This window comes from Coregonus clupeaformis, chromosome 34 (assembly GCF_020615455.1).
Source record: "Coregonus clupeaformis isolate EN_2021a chromosome 34, ASM2061545v1, whole genome shotgun sequence".
Lineage (NCBI taxonomy): Eukaryota > Metazoa > Chordata > Actinopteri > Salmoniformes > Salmonidae > Coregonus > Coregonus clupeaformis.
In genome coordinates this window covers 39,059,066-39,077,828 of record NC_059225.1, presented here as the reverse complement: position 1 = coordinate 39,077,828, position 18,763 = coordinate 39,059,066, and the positions used below count along the sequence as shown (strand labels likewise).

Here is an 18,763-nt window from a genome sequence, read left to right as displayed (position 1 = left end):
TAGCATGAATGAAAATAGTTTGATGCATCTGGTGCACCTGAAGCTTTATCACACAACTACCATACCGTGAGAGTTTCGACTTATGTTTTGAAGCCAGAAGATGAGTCAAGCGTCGGCTGGAGTGGTGTAAAGCTCACCACCATTGGACTCTGGAGCAGTAGAAATGCGTTCTCTGGAGTGATGATTAATGCTTCACCATCTGGGTTTGGCGGATGCCAGTAGAACGCTACCTGCCCGAATGCATAGTGCCAACTGTACATTTTGGTAGAGGAGGAATAATGGTCAGGGGCTGTTTTTCATGGGTCAGGCTCCTTAATAGTCTGTCCTAGGTTGCAACACTCACTACTGAGTTCGGGGGAAGGCCCTTTTCTGTTTCAGCATGACAATGCCCTCATGCACAAAGCGAGGTCCATACAGAAATGGTTTGTTGAGATCCGTGTGGAAGAACTTGACTGCCCTGCACAGAGCCCTGACCTCAACCCCATCGAACACCTTTGGGATGAATTTGAACGCCGACTGTGAGCCAGGCCTAATCGCCCAACATCAGTGCCCGACCTCACTAATGCTCTTGAGGCTGAATGGAAGCCAGTCTCCGCAGCAATGTTCCAACATCTAGTGGAAAGCCTTCCCACAAGAGTGGAGGGTGTTATAGCAGCAAAGGGGGGACCAACTCCATTTTAATGCCTATGATTTTGGAATGAGATGTTCGAGTAGGTGTCCACATACCTTTGGTCATGTAGTGTATTAGGTACAGTAGCTACTTCCCATGCCGTTGCTGGGAGCAAAGGGCACTGTGTCCCAGTGTTGCCGTTCATGCCCTCCCCATTGAGTAGCCCGTATGGGATCCCGAGTGGCGCAGTGTTCTAAGGCACTGCATCTCAGTGCTAGAGGTGTCACTACAGACCCTGGTTCGATTTCAGGCTATATCATAATCCGGCCAAACCCGGACGACGCTGGGCTAATTCTGATTGGGAGTCCCTATGGGACTCCCAATCACGGCCGGTTGTGATACAGCCTGAAATCGAACCAGGGGGTCTGTAGTGACGCCTCAAGCACTGAGATGCAGTGCCTTAGACCACTGCGCCACTCGGGAGCCCACGACGGCCCTCAAAGAACTTATGCAAACTGAAAACCACATATCCCGAGGCTGCATTTATTGTAGCCGGGGATTTTAACAAAGCAAATTTGAGGACTAGGCTGCCGAAGTTCTATCAACATATCGACTGTTGTACTCGCGCTGCCAAAATCCTCGACCATTGCTATTCGAACTTCCGGTATGATTATAAGGCCCTCCCCCGCCCTCCTTTCGGAAAATCTGACCACGACTCCATTTTGCTTCTCCCTTCCTATAGGCAGAAACTCAAACAGGAAGTACCAGTGCTAAGGATTATTCAATGCTGGTCTGACCAATCGGAATCCACACTTCAAGATTGTTTTGATCACGCGGACTGGGATATGTTCCGGGTAGCTTCCGAAAATAATTTAGACGAATACACTGAAACGGTGACTGAGTTTATCAGGAAGTGTATAGGTGATGTTGTGCCCACTGTGACTATTAAAACCTATCCTAACCAGACACCGTGGATAGATGGCAGCATTCGCGCAAATCTGAAAGCGCGAACCACCGCATTCAACCACGGCAAGGTGACTGGGAATATGGCAGAATACAAACAGTGTAGCTACTCACTCCGTAAGGCAATTAAACTGGCAAAACATCAGTATAGAGACAAAGTGGAGTCGCAATTCAACGGCTCAGACACGAGACGTATGTGGCAGGGTCTACAGACAATCACAGACTACAAAAGGAAAACCAGCCACATCGCCGACACCGACGTCTCGCTTCCAGACAAGCTAAACACCTTCTTCACCCGCTTTGAGTATAACACAGTGCCACTGACGAGGCCCACTACCAAGGACTGTGGCCTCTCCTTCTCCATGGCCGACGTGATTAAGACATTTAAGCATGTTAACCCCGCAAGGCTGCCGGCCCAGACGGCATCCCTAGCCGCGTCCTCAGAGCATGTGCAGACCAGCTGGCTGGTGTGTTTATGGAAATATTCAATCTCTCCCTTTCCCAGTCTGCTGTTCCCACATGCTTCAAGATGGCCACCATTGTTCCTGTACCCAAGAAAGCAAAGGTAACTGAACTAAATTACTATCGCCCTGTAGCACTCACCTCTGTCATCATGAAGTGCTTTGAGAGACTAGTCAAGGATCATATCACCTCTACCTTACCTATCACCCTAGACCCACTTCAATTTGCTTCTGCCCCAATAGATCCACAGACGATGCAATCGCCATCACACTGCACACTGCCCTATCCCATCTGGACAAGAGGAATACCTATGTAAGAATGCTGTTCATTGACTATAGCTCAGCATTCAACACCTTAGTACCCTCCAAGCTCATCATTAAGGGTCTGAACCCCGCTCTGTGCAACTGGGTCCTGGACTTCCTGACGGGCCGCCCCCAGGTGGTGAAGGTAGGAAACAACATCTCCACTTAGCTGATCCTCAACACTGGGGCCCCACAAGGGTGCGTGCTCAGCCCCCTCCTGTACTCCCTGTTCACCCATGACGCGTGGCCAAGCACGCCTCCAACTCAATCATCAAGTTTGCAGACGACACAACAGTAGTAGGCTTGATTACCAACAATGACGAGACCGCCTACAGGGAGGAGGTGAGGGCTCTGGGAGTGTGGTGCCAGGAAAAAAACCTCTCACTCAACATCAACAAAACAAAGGAGATGATCGTGGACTTCAGGAAACAGCAGAGGGTGCACCCCCCTATCCACATCGAGGCTGAAGAAATGTGTCTTAGCCCTTAAAACCCTCACAAACTTTTACAGACGCACAATTGAGAGCATCCTGTCGGGCTGTATCACCGCCTGGTATGCAACTGCACCGCCCACAACCGCAGGGCTCTCCAGAGGGTGGTGTGGTCTGCCGAACGCATTACCGGGGGCAAACTACCTGCCCTCCAATTCTCTCTGGCTATCTACTCCGATTTCAGGGCACTCTCCTCTGACTGTGCCAGAGCGCAGAATAAGTGATGAATTTACAAATGCTCAACATCTGTTGAATTTGGCTTGTGTCAGTAAACGTAATGAAAAAATCGTTATTAAATTGTTGCCAGCAGCACAGTTACAGTCACCAACGCTCTGGATACACACCCGAAGTCTAGCTAGTAATTTGTTACACTATCAAGAGGTTGCATAGCAACAGCATCAACTTCCGGTAGACAGGCGAAGCGCTAGTACGCTCAACTGAAAGGATACCGTTCGTTTACACTTCTAAAATGAACTAATAGTATTTAGTATATACCCATTAAGTATGTAGTATAGAGTATGTTAGTATGGGTATTCGAACACAGCTATGCACTCGTCGATACTCCAGTCTCATTGTTATATCTGTGCTCCAGTAGTCACGATGTTGGGCTGCAGCTACCCATACTGTGTGTGAAGTGGCCAAAGTGCATTGCTAGCTGCCTGGCTACACATTGAAAGAAATGACGTAAAATGCCTTATTTTTTCCGAATAAAATCTGTTAACTAAACAACATCTCTATTCTATATAATTATTATTATAACATAACAAGGAGTATATTTGCAGGATGAAAATAAACATTTTGTATTCCGGCAAAAGCAAGACCAGCTATGCACTGAGGTTCCAAAAGGACCCCAAAAACATGTAATATTTGCTGTAAACATTGAATTTCAACGTGAACATTTTTGGATTTCCAAGACAGTAAGACAAATATAGCTTTTTCCACCGTTTTGACCTAACGGCTGACTTTGTCAGTCATTAATGTAGCAAGCTTGCTAGCTAATTATTGAAGAAAAAAAAACATTTACTACTGCTTATGGAAACAATAAATTAGTTATTTCCGACAACAACATAAATGAAAATAGTTTAACTAACCTTAGTGAACATATTAACTGTGTCATTAATTTGACCAGACCTAGCATGAATATGCTATTCTAGTTGCTAGCTATGTTTTGCATATTGCTAGTATTGGAAAGGTCTGTCTGTCAAAAACTCAGTACCTCTAAGTTTGATTCTAGCTCAAACGCAAGAATCAATGTACAACTTGCAGAAATAATAGGCTAGCTAGCCAAATGTCAAACTGTTACAAGTCAAGAGCATTCTCTCAGTAATATCGGTGTCTTGTACCTATCAATGCGTTGTGAATAGAATAGTGGGTCTAACGTTACTGCTCTAATGATGTCATGCCCCTTTGCTGTCTTTTATTTGGCAGTTTCCAGAGAACCTGTGTGTAGAAGATGAACAACATGTCCCCTGAGGCTGCACTGAACCGCATCTCCACTGTGCTGCGCCCATTGCTGTGCGGAATGGTCGAGTGGGCCTTGACTCCACCAACTGCCTTCGCATCACGGACCTCAAGACTGGGTGAGTTCCTCTGCTCAATGTCCATCTGTGATACTTTGATATGAAACTATTGGGTGCATTTCAATAGTTTGAAGTGGCTTCTCAGTTATATCCTCCATTTCATCTGCACTAATTTGAAAGAATAGGATAGGTGAAAGCAATATGGTGGATGTGTTGTGAATTAGCTTTCACCTGTCAGTATAGATTAAGAGGAGGAGAAGATCAGAGGGTACCACTTAAGACTATTGAGGTGCACATGAGGAATAGCTGGATGTAACCGGGTCGGAATCCTGTCTCAGATCAATAGATCAATGCCCCATAGTTCATTCAAAATCACACTGGTTTGAATTAGGGCTGAGAATTGCTAGGGACCTCACAATATGATATTATCACGATACTTAGGTGTCGATACAATATGTATTGCGGTTCTCACGATTCTATATGTATTGCTATTCAATACTGCGATTGTATTGCGATTAGATTTTCCAAACAGTTTATTAGCTACACCCTTCTAGTACCGGGTCGGACCCCCCTTTGCCTCCAGAACAACCTTTCAGGGCATGGAAACGTTGCTCAATTAGTATCAAGTGACTTATCGTGTGCCAGGAAAACATTCCCCACACCAATACACCACCGCCACGAGTCTGTACCGTTAACACCAGGCAGGATGGAGCCATGGACTCATGCTGCTTATGCCAAATCCTCACTCTGTCATCAGCATGAAGCAATCGGGATTCGTCGGACCAGGCGATTATTTTCCACTCCTCAGTTGTCCAGTGTTGGTGATCGCATGCCCACTGAAGCTGCTTCTTCTTGTTTTAGCTCATAGGAGTGGAACCCGGTGTGGTCGTTTGCTGCAATAGCCCATCCGTGACAAGGACCGATGAGTTGTGCGTTCCGAGATGCCGTTCTGCACACCACTGTTGTACTGCACTGTTATTTGCCTGTTTGTGGCCCGCCTGTTTTACATTTACATTTTAGTCATTTAGCAGACGCTCTTATCCAGAGCGACTTACAGAAGTGAGTTCATACATTTTCATACTTCTTTCATACTGGTCCCCCGTGGGAATCGAACCTACAACCCTGGCTTTACAAGCGCCATGCTCTACCAACTGAGCCAGACGAGACCACCCAAAGGACATCCAGCCAACTTGACACAACTGTGGAGAGCATTGGAGTTAACATGGGCCAGCATCCCTGTGGAACGCTTTCGACACCTTGTAGAGTCCATGCCCTGACGAATTGAGGCTGTTCTGAGGGCAAAAGAGGGGGCCGCAACTCAATATTAGGAAGGTGTTCTTAATGTTTTGTACACTCAGTGTACATCTACGCTCTACCTAAACTAAACTGTGTAAAAAGATTCCAATAGAGGTCAGGTGTGTGAGTGAGCTATCATGGTGGGCTGCAGTAGTACAGTACTTGGCATGTCTTGATGTGAACTTCGGAGGCTCCTGCAGGAGGCAGTAGAGGCTGGTTGTCAGACAGCAGAGCCTCAAAGTCCTTCTGTTTACCCATCTGTTGAGCCAGGGCTCTCATACTGGGGTACTCGATGTCTGCTCTGTAGAGTCTTGAGTAGCTTGCGCAATTCTTGCCAATCTCCTTCGACCTCTCATCAACGAGCTGTTTTTGCCCACAGGACTGCCGCTGACTGGATGTTTTTTGTTTGTCGCGCCATTCTTGGTAAACCCTAGACCCTGTTGTGTGTGAAAAGCCCCGGAGGCTGGCCGTTTCTGAGATAGTGGAACCGGCGCCTGGCACCGACGATCATACCGTGCTCAAAGTCGCTTAGGTCACTCGTTCTGCCCAGTCTAACGTTCAATCGAACAGTAACTGAATGCCTCAATGCCTGTCTGCCTGCTTTATATAGCAATCCACTGCCAGTGACTAACTTTCTGTTGGAGCGAACCATTTTCGTGAATGGGGTGGTGGACCTAATAAAATGAGTGCATGTCTGCTGCGGAGAGATGAGAGAGCATGAGAAAATGAGTTATGATCAGTCATGGAAACAAAAGTGCTGAAAACATGTTGGCTCACTATTTAAAAAGAAGATCGGAAAACAAGCTACAGTATAGGATAAAAAATACAGACGTTCTGACACAGGTACAGCCGACAAGCGCAAGTTAATGTTTTATTTTATCTTTACAAATAAATACTTGGAGTCAAAGTATCGATCCAACATTGTCCAAAATAATATTGCGATATATTACTGTATACATTTTTCCCCCCATCACTAGTTTGAATAGATACCAATCATACATGTCTCAGTCCTTGCTCTTTTCCTTCCTGAATGTTGTTTTGAATAGCCTGAATTGTTTTAGAGCAATTTAATTTAAGCTCCATGATATCAATCAGATTAGGGTTTATGTTGCTCTATTTAAGGATTAACTTGACCTAAAACATCTACCTTTTTAGTATCAGTGTTCACCTCACCTGGCTTGACGTCAAGCAAAGCAATACTACAATACTGCCTATTGCTTTTCAATTGACATCTGTAACAGAGACTGTCATTGACTTCTTTCTTCTCTCTGTGGCCTGTCTCTTTCCCCATCTCCTCAGATGCACGTCTCTGACTGCAGGGCCCTGTTGTGATCGCTTCAAGCTGCACATCCCCTACGCTGGAGAAACCCTGAAATGTAAGCTGAGCTCCCACTATCTAGCTTATTCTCCTCTATCTGTTTCCTCTCACAGGTGTTTGGTTCATTTGTGCCATGAACTAGACCAGGCCAGAGCTAGTTGGTTCTGTTGTTAAGATCGTGTGAAGAGGGGGGTAGAATATCCATAGGGGAGCAGCAAGGGGGGGGGGAGCAGGTAGCTGCCTAGTGGCTATTCAGCAGCCTGATGGTCTGGCGGTAGAAGAATAGCCATTCTATTGGCCATTCTGACAGTTTTTGCCATGATACTCCTATACTGCCCGTGTCTGAGTGATGGAAGTGGTGAGAACAGGCCGTGGCTCGGGTGGCTGAGGTCCTTGATGATCTTCTTGGCCTTTTTGCGATACCTGGTGTTGTAGGTGTCCTGGAGGGCAGGCAGTGAGCACCAAATGGTGCATTCGGCTGAGCAGACCACCCTCTGTAGAGCCTTGTGGTCAGCGGCGTTGCCGTACCAGGCTGTGATGCAGCCCGACAGTATGCTCTCGATTGTGCTCCTGTAGAACACTGTGAGGGCCCTCGGAGACAGGCCGAATTTCTTCAGCCTCCTGAGATTTGAGAGTTGCTGCCATGCCTTCTTAACCACGGTGTCCGTGTGGTTTGACCATTTCAGCTCATAGGAGATGTGCACGCCGAGGAACATGACGTTTTTGACCGTCTCCACGGTAGCCCCGTTGATGATGATGATGGGGGCGTGCCCTCCCTGGTTCTTCCTGAAGTCCACAATCAGCTCCTTTGTTTTGCTGACATTGAAAGAGAGGTTGTTTACCTGGCACCACGCCGTCAGAGTGCCTACATCCTCTCTGTAGGCCATCTCGTAATTGTTGGTAATCAGGCCTACTAATGTTGTGTCGACAGCGAACTTGATGGAGTTGGAACTGTGTGAGGCCACGCAGACGTGGGTATACAGGGAGTACAGGAGGGGACTGAGGACGCACGCTTATGGGGCCCCCGTGTTGAGGATCAGTGTGGAGGAGGTAATGTTGCCTACCTTCACCACCTGGGGGGCGGCCCGTCAGGAAGTCCAGGACCCAGTTGCATAGGGAGGAGTTCATTCCCAGGGTCGTGAGCTTTGCGATGAGCTTAGAGGGCACTATGGTATTGAAGGCCGAGCTGTAGTCGATGAACAGCATCCTCACATTCCTTTTGTCCAGGTGGGTGAAGGCAGTGTGCAGTGTAATGGCGATTGCGTCGTCCGTGGATCTGTCAGGGCGTTAGGCGAATTGGAGAGGGCCGAGTGAGTCGGGGAAGGAGGTGATGTGGTCTTTGACTCTCGAAGCACTTCATGATGACGGAAATGAGTGCTACATGTCTGTAGTCATTCAGTTCAGTTACTTTCCCTTTCTTGGGCACAGGGATGATAATGGACATCTTGAAGCAGGTGGGGATAACAGCCTAAGCTAGAAATTCTATAACAGTAATGTGTATGCCAATTATTTGATGGTCCGACCTAGGGCTGTGGCGGTCATGAAATTTGCATATTGAAGATATTGGAAGAACTGTCCACATTTACTTTTCGTCAGCCAACATGAGTAGGCCTAACGAACAGCAAAAGCACTAGCCTAAGTCAATCTACTATCCCCCATAGTACAAAGGTTGACCTATTCTATTCTGTGCGAGAAATAAATATTCCAAACATAGTCTGGGACAGTTGTGGGATGCGATAGATCCCAAATTAATACAACCACTAGCATCAAAAAAATTTTTTTACGCAATGTGGCTGACGCCACAGATCAGAACATTTAACTTTAAATGTTAATAAACTATTAGGCTATTTCTTCACATTATAAGCACAGCAATGGGCACATGGCAGTAGGCTATAAGCACGAATGTTCCATTAGCGGGAAAACATCACAAATGCGATTATGCATGTAATGCTTTTATTATTAAGGTACTTGTTTATGGTAAAAATGATCTTCCCGAAACTTGAAACTCACGCGCTGCTTATCTATGCCAGTTAGGCTCTACACCCCTTGTAAAGCGGATCAATGTGCTTAATTTTAAGAAGTTATTTGGCCACTTTAGTTGGGATACAAACCTTATCAAAACATATAGGCCTATGGGCTAGGCTACATGAGGTGTGCGACTATGATTCGAAAAAGTCAACAACAAAAAAAGGCATTGTTTCTTGCCTTACGCTGGCATCATTCTCAAGTGGTAATATATAATTCACAAGTGATAGGCTAATATTGTCACCCATCAGACTATTCTTGATTTAATCTTGTCTTTACATATACTAAATAATATGTGTGAAATTTTGTTTTGATTTAGAATGGACCATTATCATGCACCTGTCTCGAAACAGGGGCAGCGGGAAAAAATACATGTCATCTATGCACTTAAATAGTGATTGGAGGGTGCTTTTCCCAAGGTTAATTTTCATGCCAGCCAGGTAGGCTATACTCCTGTTGTAAAGATAAGCAATGTGCTTAATATTAGGAAAGTTGAGAAATAAATATAGTAGGCCTAGCCTATAGAAAGCTGATGGGATCCTCTTTTTAATAGAGGCCATCACTCTGTTTTTTCGCTCAATTGCATTGCCTTTAGAAATATTGCTCAACATGAGCTCATGTGCTCTCATGATGTGTTTGATTAGATTTTCGATCACATTTGCATTGATGTCAGAGTGATTAGAGGGACAATAGAGTGCTGAGTACCAGGCAGTTAGCAAGTTTGGTAGGCTACTAATGATCAACAGCAACATCAGAGCTTGGAGTAGCCTAATACCGTGACTAAACGGTCACGTGGAATTTGACTGCCTTCATGACTCGTGACCGCCGGTGGTGCGGTAATACGGTCACCGCAACAGCCCTAGTCCGACTGCATTCTGTCCCCTATCAAAATGTTATTGTATTTTTTTGGTGCCAGTGCGAATTACTTAAGGAAGTTGTCAAGACGATGAGCTTGATTGAGCCTCCGCCATGTACAGTTGAAGTCGGAGGTTTACATACACCTTAGCCAAATACATTTAAACTCAGTTTTTCACAATTCCTGACATTTAATCCTAGTAAAAATTCCCTGTCTTAGGTCAGTTAGGATCACCACTTTTATTTTAAGAATGTGAAATGTCAGAATAATAGTAGAGAATGATATATTTCAGCTTTTATTTTTTTCGAGTCAGAAGTTGACATTAGTGACTTAATTAGTATTTGGTAGCATTGCCTTTAAATTGTTTAACTTGGGTCAAATGTTTCAGGTAGCCTTCCACAAGCTTCCCACAATAAGTTGGGTGAATTTTGGCCCATTCCTCCTGACAGAGCTAGTGTAACTGAGTCAGGTTTGTAGGCCTCCTTGGTCGCACACAAATTTTCAGTTCTGCCCACACATTTTCTATAGGATTGAGGTCAGGTCTTTGTGATGGCCACTCCAATACCTTGACTTTGTTGTCCTTAAGCCATTTTGCCACAAATTTTGAAGTATGCTTGGGGTCATTGTCCATTTGGAAGACCCATTTGCGACCAAGCTTTAACTTCCTGACTGATGTCTTGAGATGTTGCTTCAATATATCCACATAATTTTCCTTCCTCATGATGCCATCTATTTTGTGAAGTGCACCAGTCCCTCCTGCAGCAAAGCACCCCCACAGCATGATGCTGCCACCCCCGTGCTTCACGGTTGGGATGGTGTTCTTCGGCTTGCAATCAGCCCCCTTTTTCCTCCAAACATAGCGATGGTCATTATGGCCTAACAGTTCTATTTTTGTTTAATCAGACCAGAGGATATTTCTCAAAAAAGTACGATCTTTGTCCCCATGTGCAGTTGCAAACCGTAGTCTGGCTTTTTTTTATGGTGGTTTTGGAGCAGTGGCTTCTTCCTTGCTGAGCGGCCTTTCAAGTTATGTCGATATAGCACTCGTTTTACTGTGGATATAGATACTTTTGTACCTGTTTCCTCCAGCATCTTCACAAGGTCCTTTGCTGTTGTTCTGGGATTGATTTGCACTTTTCGCACCAAAGTACATTCATCTCTAGGAGACAGAACGCGTCTCCTTCCTGAGCGGTATGACGGCTGCGTGGTCCCATGGTGTTTATACTTGTGTATTAAAGATTGTACAGATGAACGTGGTACATTCAGGCGTTTGGAAATTGCTCCAAAGGATGAACCAGACTTGTGGAGTTCAAAAATGTTTTTGCTGAGGTCTTGGCTGATTTCTTTTGATTTTTCCCATGATGTCAAGCAAAGAGGCACTCAGTTTGAAGGTAGGCCTTGAAATACATCCACAGGGATACCTCATATTGATTCAAATGATGTCAATTAGCCTATCAGAAGCTTCTAAAGCTATGACATCATTTTCTGGAATTTTCCAAGCTGTTTAAAGGCACAGTCAACTTAGTGTATGTAAACTTCTGACCCACTGGAATTGTGATACAGTGAATTATAAGTGAAATAATCTGTCTGTAAGCAATTGTTGGAAAAAATTACTTGTGTCATGCACAAGTAGATGTCCTAACCGACTTGCCAAAACTTTAGTTTGTTAAAAATAAATTTGTGGAGTGGTTGAAAAACGAGTTTTAATGACTCCAACCTAAGTGTATATAAACCTCAGACTTCAACTGTATATCTCACTAGGTCAGGATATTTAAGCTTGCATATATCCACTAGTTCCAATATATCCATAATATTTGTGATTTCATTATGTGCATGAGGGTGATAGTTTGTGGTGTTATTTCCTTAACCTCCATTGAGGTATTTAAAACCGTATTATAATGTCCTACCATATTAATAGTCGTGTATTGCTTGTAAACTAGAACAATTATGATATATATTTTAGAAGAAGCGTGGATCATCATTATTTTGGCCTTATAGATTAAAAGCCACGTTTATGGTGAAATAGCATATTTAAAAGGATCCACCTTCCTTGCTGATCTGTTTGGACAGTTTGCACATTCGGGTCGAAATTATTGTTAATTAATATCACCTCTTTTGAGTTTCTTTGCCCATGAGCATTGTCATGCTGGAATACCCATCCATGAACCATTTTCAATGCCTTGGCTGAGGGAAGGAGGTTCTCACCCAAGATTTGACGGTACATGGCCCCGTCCATCGTCCCTTTGATGCGGTGAAGTTGTCCTGTCCCCTTAGCAGAAAAACACCCCTAAAGCATAATGTTTCCACCTCCATGTTTGACGGTGGGGATGGTGTTCTTGGGGTCATAGGCAGCATTCCTCCTCCTCCAAACTCGCCGTGTTGGTGCGATTATTCGCAAATGATCGAACCAACAGGGTAGGTAACAACACATCTGCCACACTGATCCTCAACACGGGGGCCCCTCAGGGGTGCGTGCTCAGTCCCCTCCTGTACTCTCTGTTCACCCATGACTGCATGGCCAGGCACGACTCCAACACCATCATTAAGTTTGCAGACGACACAACAGTGGTAGGCCTGATCACCGACAACGATGAGACAGCCTATAGGGAGGAGGTCAGAGACCTGGCCGTGTGGTGCCAGGACAACAACCTCTCCCTCAACGTGACCAAGACAAAGGGAGATGATTGTGGACTACAGGAAAAAAAGAGGACTGAGCACGCCCCCATTCTCATCGACGGGGCTGTAGTGGAACAGGTTGAGAGCTTCAAGTTCCTTGGTGTCCACATCACCAACGAACTATCATGGTCCAAACACACCAAGACAGTCGTGAAGAGGGCACGACAAAGCCTATTCCCCCCCAGGAGACTGAAAAGATTTGGCATGGGTCCTCAGATCCTCAAAAAATTCTACAGCTGCACCATCGAGAGCATCCTGACTGGTTGCATCACCGCCTGGTATGGCAACTGCTTGGCCTCCGACCGCAAGGCACTACAGAGGGTAGTGCGTACGGCCCAGTACATCACTGGGGCCAAGCTTCCTGCCATCCAGGACCTCTATACCAGGCGGTGTCAGAGGAAGGCCCTCAAAATTGTCAAAGACTCCAGCCACCCTAGTCATAGACTGTTCTCCCTGCTACCGCTGCGGCAAGCGGTACCGGAGTGCCAAGTCTAGGTCCAAAAGACTTCTCAACAGCTTTTACCCCCAAGCCATAAGACTCCTGAACAGCTAATCATGGCTACCCGGACTATTTGCACTGCCCCCCCACCCCATCCTTTACGCTGCTGCTACTCTGTTAATTATTTATGCATAGTCACTTTAACTCTACCCACATGTACATATTACTTCAACTATCTCAACTAGCTGGTGCCCCCAGACATTGACTCTGCACCGGTACCCCCTGTATATATAGCCTCCCTACTGTTATTTTATTTTACTTCTGCTCTTTTTTTCTCAACACTTTTTTTGTTGTTGTTTTATTTTTACTTTTTTTGTTAAAATAAATGCACTGTTGGTTTAAGGGCTGTAAGTAAGCATTTCACTGTAATGTCTGCACCTGTTGTATTCGGCGCATGTGACCAATAAAATTTGATTTGATTTGATTTGAAACACGGCGAGTTGAGTTGATGCCAAATTGCTCGATTTTGGTCTCATCTGACCACAACACTTTCACCCAGTTCTCCTCTGAATCATTCAGATGTTCATTGGCAAACTTCAGACGGGCCTGTATATGTGCTTTCTTGAGCAGGGGGACCTTGCGGGCGCTGCAGGATATCAGTCCTTCACGGCGTAGTGTGTTACCAATTGTTTTCTTGGTGTCTATGGTCCCAGCTGCCTTGAGATCATTGACAAGATCCTCCCGTGTAGTTCTGGGCTGATTCCTCACCGTTCTCATGATCATTGCAACTCCACGAGGTGAGATCTTGCATGGAGCCCCAGGCCGAGGGAGATTGACAGGTCTTTTGTGTTTCTTCCATTTGCGAATAATTGCACCAACTGTTGTCACCTTCTCACCAAGCTGCTTGGCGTTGGTCTTGTAGCCCATTCCAGCCTTGGTTCGGTCTACAATCTTGTCCCTGACGTCCTTGGAGAGCTCTTTGGTCTTGGCCATGGTGGAGAGTTTGGACATGTGTCTTTTATACAGGTAACAAACTGAAATTAGGAGCACTCCCTTTAAGAGTGTGCTCCTAATCTCAGCTCGTTACCTGTATAAAAGACACCTGGGAGCCAGAAATCTTTCTGATTGCATATCAATTTTTTACATTTTTGTCATGCGTTTTTCTGGATTTTGTTGTTGTTATTCTGTCTCTCACTGTTCGAATAAACCTACCATTAAAATTATAGACTGATCATTTCTTTGTCAGTGGGCAAATGTACAAAATCAGCAGGGGATCAAATACTTGTTTCCCTCACTGTACATACATACATACAGTACCAGTCAAAAGTTTGGACAAACCTCCTCATTCCAGTGTTTTTCTTTATTTGTACTATTTTCTACATTGTATAATAATAGTGAAGACATCAAAACTATGATATAACACATATGCAATCATGTAGTAACCAAAAAAGTGTTATACAAATCAAAGTATATTTTATATTTGAGATTCTTCAAAGTAGCCACCCTTTGCCTTGATGACAGCTTTGCAGACTCTTGGCATTCTCTCAACCAGCTTCATGAGGAATGCTTTTCCAACAGTCTTGAAGGAGTTCCCACATATGCTGAGCACTTGTTGGCTGCTTTTCCTTCACTCTGCGGTCCAACTCATCCCAAACCATCTCAATTGGGTTGAGGTCGGGTGATTGTGGAGGCCAGGTCATCTGATGCAGCATTCCATCACTCTCCTTCTTGGTCAAATAGCCCTTACACAGCCTGGAGGTGTGTTTTGGGTCATTGTCCTGTTGAAAAACAAATGACAGTCCAACTAAGCGCAAACCAGATGGGATGGCGTATCGCTGCAGAATGCTGTGGTAGCCATGCTGGTTAAGTGTGCCTTGAATTCTAAATAAATCACTGACAGTTTCACCAGCAAAGCACCCCCACACCATCACACCTCCTCCTCCATGCATCACGGTGGGAACCACATATGCGGAAATCATCCGTTCACCTACTCTGCATCTCACAAAGACACGGCGGTTAGAACCAAAAATCTCAAATTTGGACTCATCAGACCAAAGGACAGATTTCCATCGGTCTAATGTCAATTGCTCATGTTACTTGGCCCAAGCAAGTGTCCTTTAGTAGTGGTTTCTTTGCAGTAATTCGACCATGAAGGCCTTATTCACACGGTCTCCTCTGAACAGTTAATGTTGAGATGTCTGTTACTTGATCTCTGTGAAGCATTTATTTGGGCTGCAATTTCTGAGGCTGGTAACTCTAATGATCTTATCATCTGCAGCAGAGGTAGCTCTGGGTCTTCCATTCCTGTGGCTGTCCTAATGAGAGCCAGTTTCATTATAGCCCTTGATGGTTTTTACTACTGCACTTGAAGAAACTTTCAAAGTTCTTGAAATGTTCCGTATTGACTGACCTTCATGTCTTAAATTAATGATGGACTGTCGTTTACATACACTTAGGTTGGAGTCATTAAAACTCGTTTTTCAACCACTCCACAAATTTCTTGTTAACAAACTATAGTTTTGGCAAGTCGGTTAGGACATCTACTTTGTGCATGACACAAGTCATTTTTCCAACAGTTGTTTACAGACAGATTATTTCACTCATAATTCACTCTATCACAATTCCAGTGGGTCAGAAGTTTACATACACTAAGTTGACTGTGCCTTTAAACAGCTTGGAAAATTCCAGAAAATTATGTCATGGCTTTAGAAGCTTCTGATAGGCTAATTGACATAATTTGAGTCAATTGGAGGTGTACCTGTGGATGTATTTCAAGGCCTACATTCAAACTCAGTGCCTCTTTGCTTGGCATCATGGGAAAATCAAAAGAAATCAGCCAAGACCTCAGCAAAAAAATGTTTGAACTCAACAAGTCTGGTTCATCCTTTGGAGCAATTTCCAAACGCCTGAATGTACCACGTTCACCTGTACAATCTTTAATACACAAGTATAAACACCATATGACCACGCAGCCGTCATACCGCTCAGGAAGGAGACGCGTTCTGTCTCCTAGAGATGAATGTACTTTGGTGCGAAAAGTGCAAATCAATCCCAGAACAACAGCAAACGACCTTGTGAAGATGCTGGAGGAAACGGGTACAAAAGTATCTATATCCACAGTAAAATGAGTCCCATATTGACATAAGTGCACAATTGTCCCAACGTTGTCCGGGTTTGGGAGGTGTAGGCCTTCATTGTAAATAAGAATTTGTTCTTAACTGACTTGCCTAGTTAAATAAAGGTAAAATAAAAAATTTACAAAAGTATCTATATCCACAGTAAAACGAGTGCTATATCGACATAACCTGAAAGGCCTCTCAGCAAGGAAGAAGCCACTGCTCCAAAACCACCATTAAAAAAAGCCAGACTACGGTTTGCAACTGCACATGGGGACAAAGATCGTACTTTTTGGAGAAATGTCCTCTGGTCTGATGAAACAACAATAGAACTGTTTGCCCATAATGACCATCGTTATGTTTGGAGGAAAAAACGGGTCGCTTGCAAGCCGAAGAACACCATCCCAACCGTGAAGCACGGGGGTGGCAGCATCATGCTGTGGGGGTGCTTTGCTGCAGGAGGGACTGGTGCACTTCACATTAGCAATTGATCATTAGCAAACCCTTTTGCAATTATGTTAGCACAGCTGAAATCTGTTGTGCTGATTTAAAGAAGCAATTAAACTGGCCTTGAGACTAGTTGAGTATCTGGAGCATCAGCAATTGTGGTTCGATTACAGAATCAAAATGGCCAGAAACAAATAACTTTCTTCTGAACTCGTCAGTTTATTATTTTTCTGAGAAATGAAGGCTATTACATGCGAGAAATTGCCAAGAACCTGAAGATCTCGTACAACGCTGTGTACTACTCCCTTCACAGAACAGCGCAAACTGGCTCTAACCAGAATAGAAAGAGGAGTGGGAGGCCCCGGTGCACAACTGAGCAAGAAGACAAAAAACATTAGTGTCTAGTTTGAGAAACAATGCCTCATAGGTCCTCAACTGGCAGCTTCATTAAATTGTATTCGCAAATCACCAGTCTCACCGTCAACAGTGAAGAGGCGTCTCCGGGATGCTGACTTTCTAGGCAGAGTTGCAAAGAAAAAGCCATATCTCAGACTGGCCAAGAAAATATTAAGATGGGCAGTCTGAGATATGGCTTTTTCTTTGCAACTTTTTTTTGCAATTTCCACTGGCTAAATACGAGGTCGTCAAGGTTCTCATTTGCAGAGTTGAGAAAATCCTTGTTGATTATGCTTTCCCATCTGTGGGCTTTGGCTTTGTTGGATCAACACCGACAGGCAGGCTCAGACTCTTGAGGGGGCGGTGCTGCTTTATTGGGTCTCTGCCGCGTTCATCTTTCTGTCTTGGCTGCGTAGGTTACTTGTAGTATGCCTACAAACGGATAAGAACTTCTCTTTAGTGGGTAGGTCGCTCAGGTGGGTGTCTTGAATATACAAACACACGGGCACCCCATCTTCCAAAACACCCGCACACCCCCCACATATACACCCTCACATATCCACATACTGTGCCTTCTATGTCCTCTGTTTGTAGTGTTTTCCTTTCTACCTTGTTAATGTCTGCGTAATTTCGGGCTTTTGAGTACTTTTGTGTTTGTTTTATTTGGGGATTTATTATTTCATTCTTTGTCCCTTCTTCTAATGCTGTCTATTTCTAAATACTATAATTAAAAATAATTTAAAAAAAATTATAACATTCCCTAACTTGAATAGTACAGTATAGTATATTGTAGTTTTTCTTTATTCATTGTTCTATTTTATTCAACCCATCTATGAGAACTTTCTATTAATTAGAATAGCCATGGAGTAGTCTTGGTGTTTCGGAACAGTTGGTTATCAACCTATAAACATTCTGGTTGTACAGATGGATACCCATGTTTTCAGCTTGTTACCGTTCAGGCATTACCAATGTAAACATTAAATTTAAACTAAACGTTGACTGATTCATACAGCTTTTCAATGTACGTGTCACGGATTCAGCCGAGGCTGCTGCTCCTCCTCCTTGCTCCTCCTCCTTGCCCGTTCGTCGTCCCCGGAGTACTAGCTACTACCGATCGATGTTTCGGTGTTTGTCTTGTTTGGTCTTTATTGTTTACACCTGTTTCCCATTATGTTACATTGTATTCCCTTTAAGTACCCCTGTCTCTCATTGTTTGTTGTGTGTGATTGTTTTCTGTGAGGTCGGCAGTTACTGTTTGTATGCGCGTATTGTTCCTCCCTGTTAGGAGGTTTTGTTTTCTATGTTCCTTTACTGTGCTAGTAAAGTATGTCTGCCAGTAGCTCGGTGTCCTGCGCTTGACTTCGTTCACCGCATACATGTCACCTTGACAGAATCACACACCACACATGGAGTCAGCAGGAGCGGCGGTGCCAGCTGGATCAATGGAAGAACGCGTCGAACAACAAGCGGCCATGATCCAGGCTCTCGGCACCGCCATGGAACGGGTGGTGAGCACTATGGAGCGATGGGAAAGAGGGGGTCTGCCTACACCTCCTCCGACGATACCACCACCATCGGCGATGCCCATCGCTTCACCTCCGGGGTCCAGTGGGATTCGGCTCTCGCTCCCGAGGGCTTATGATGGCACAGCTGCCGGGTGTCAGGGTTTCCTGCTCCAGGTTGAACTCTACCTGGCAACGATCCACCCGGTGCCCTCGGGATACGAGAGCGTGTCCGCCCTCATCTCCTGTCTGTCCGGCAAGGCGCTGGAGTGGGCCAACGCCGAGTGGGGGGGGAATAGACGCCACTACTGTCAACTATGCAGAGTTCACCCGCCGCTTCAGGGC

The 18,763-nt window shown here is 44.9% G+C and overlaps 1 protein-coding gene across 1 annotated transcript in view; it reads left to right on the top strand.

The window, feature by feature from the left end:
• Positions 1 to 3,665: 3,665 nt before the first annotated feature.
• LOC121539656 (BRISC and BRCA1-A complex member 2) overlaps positions 3,666 to 18,763 on the top strand; it is a 195,616-nt gene continuing 180,518 nt past the window's right edge. Inside the window, 4 exon segments of the mRNA XM_045210573.1 lie at positions 3,666 to 3,744; positions 4,256 to 4,344; positions 4,347 to 4,407; positions 6,943 to 7,019. Of these exon segments, the coding sequence (XP_045066508.1) occupies positions 4,281 to 4,344; positions 4,347 to 4,407; positions 6,943 to 7,019 (202 nt within the window). The 5' untranslated portion in view covers positions 3,666 to 3,744; positions 4,256 to 4,280.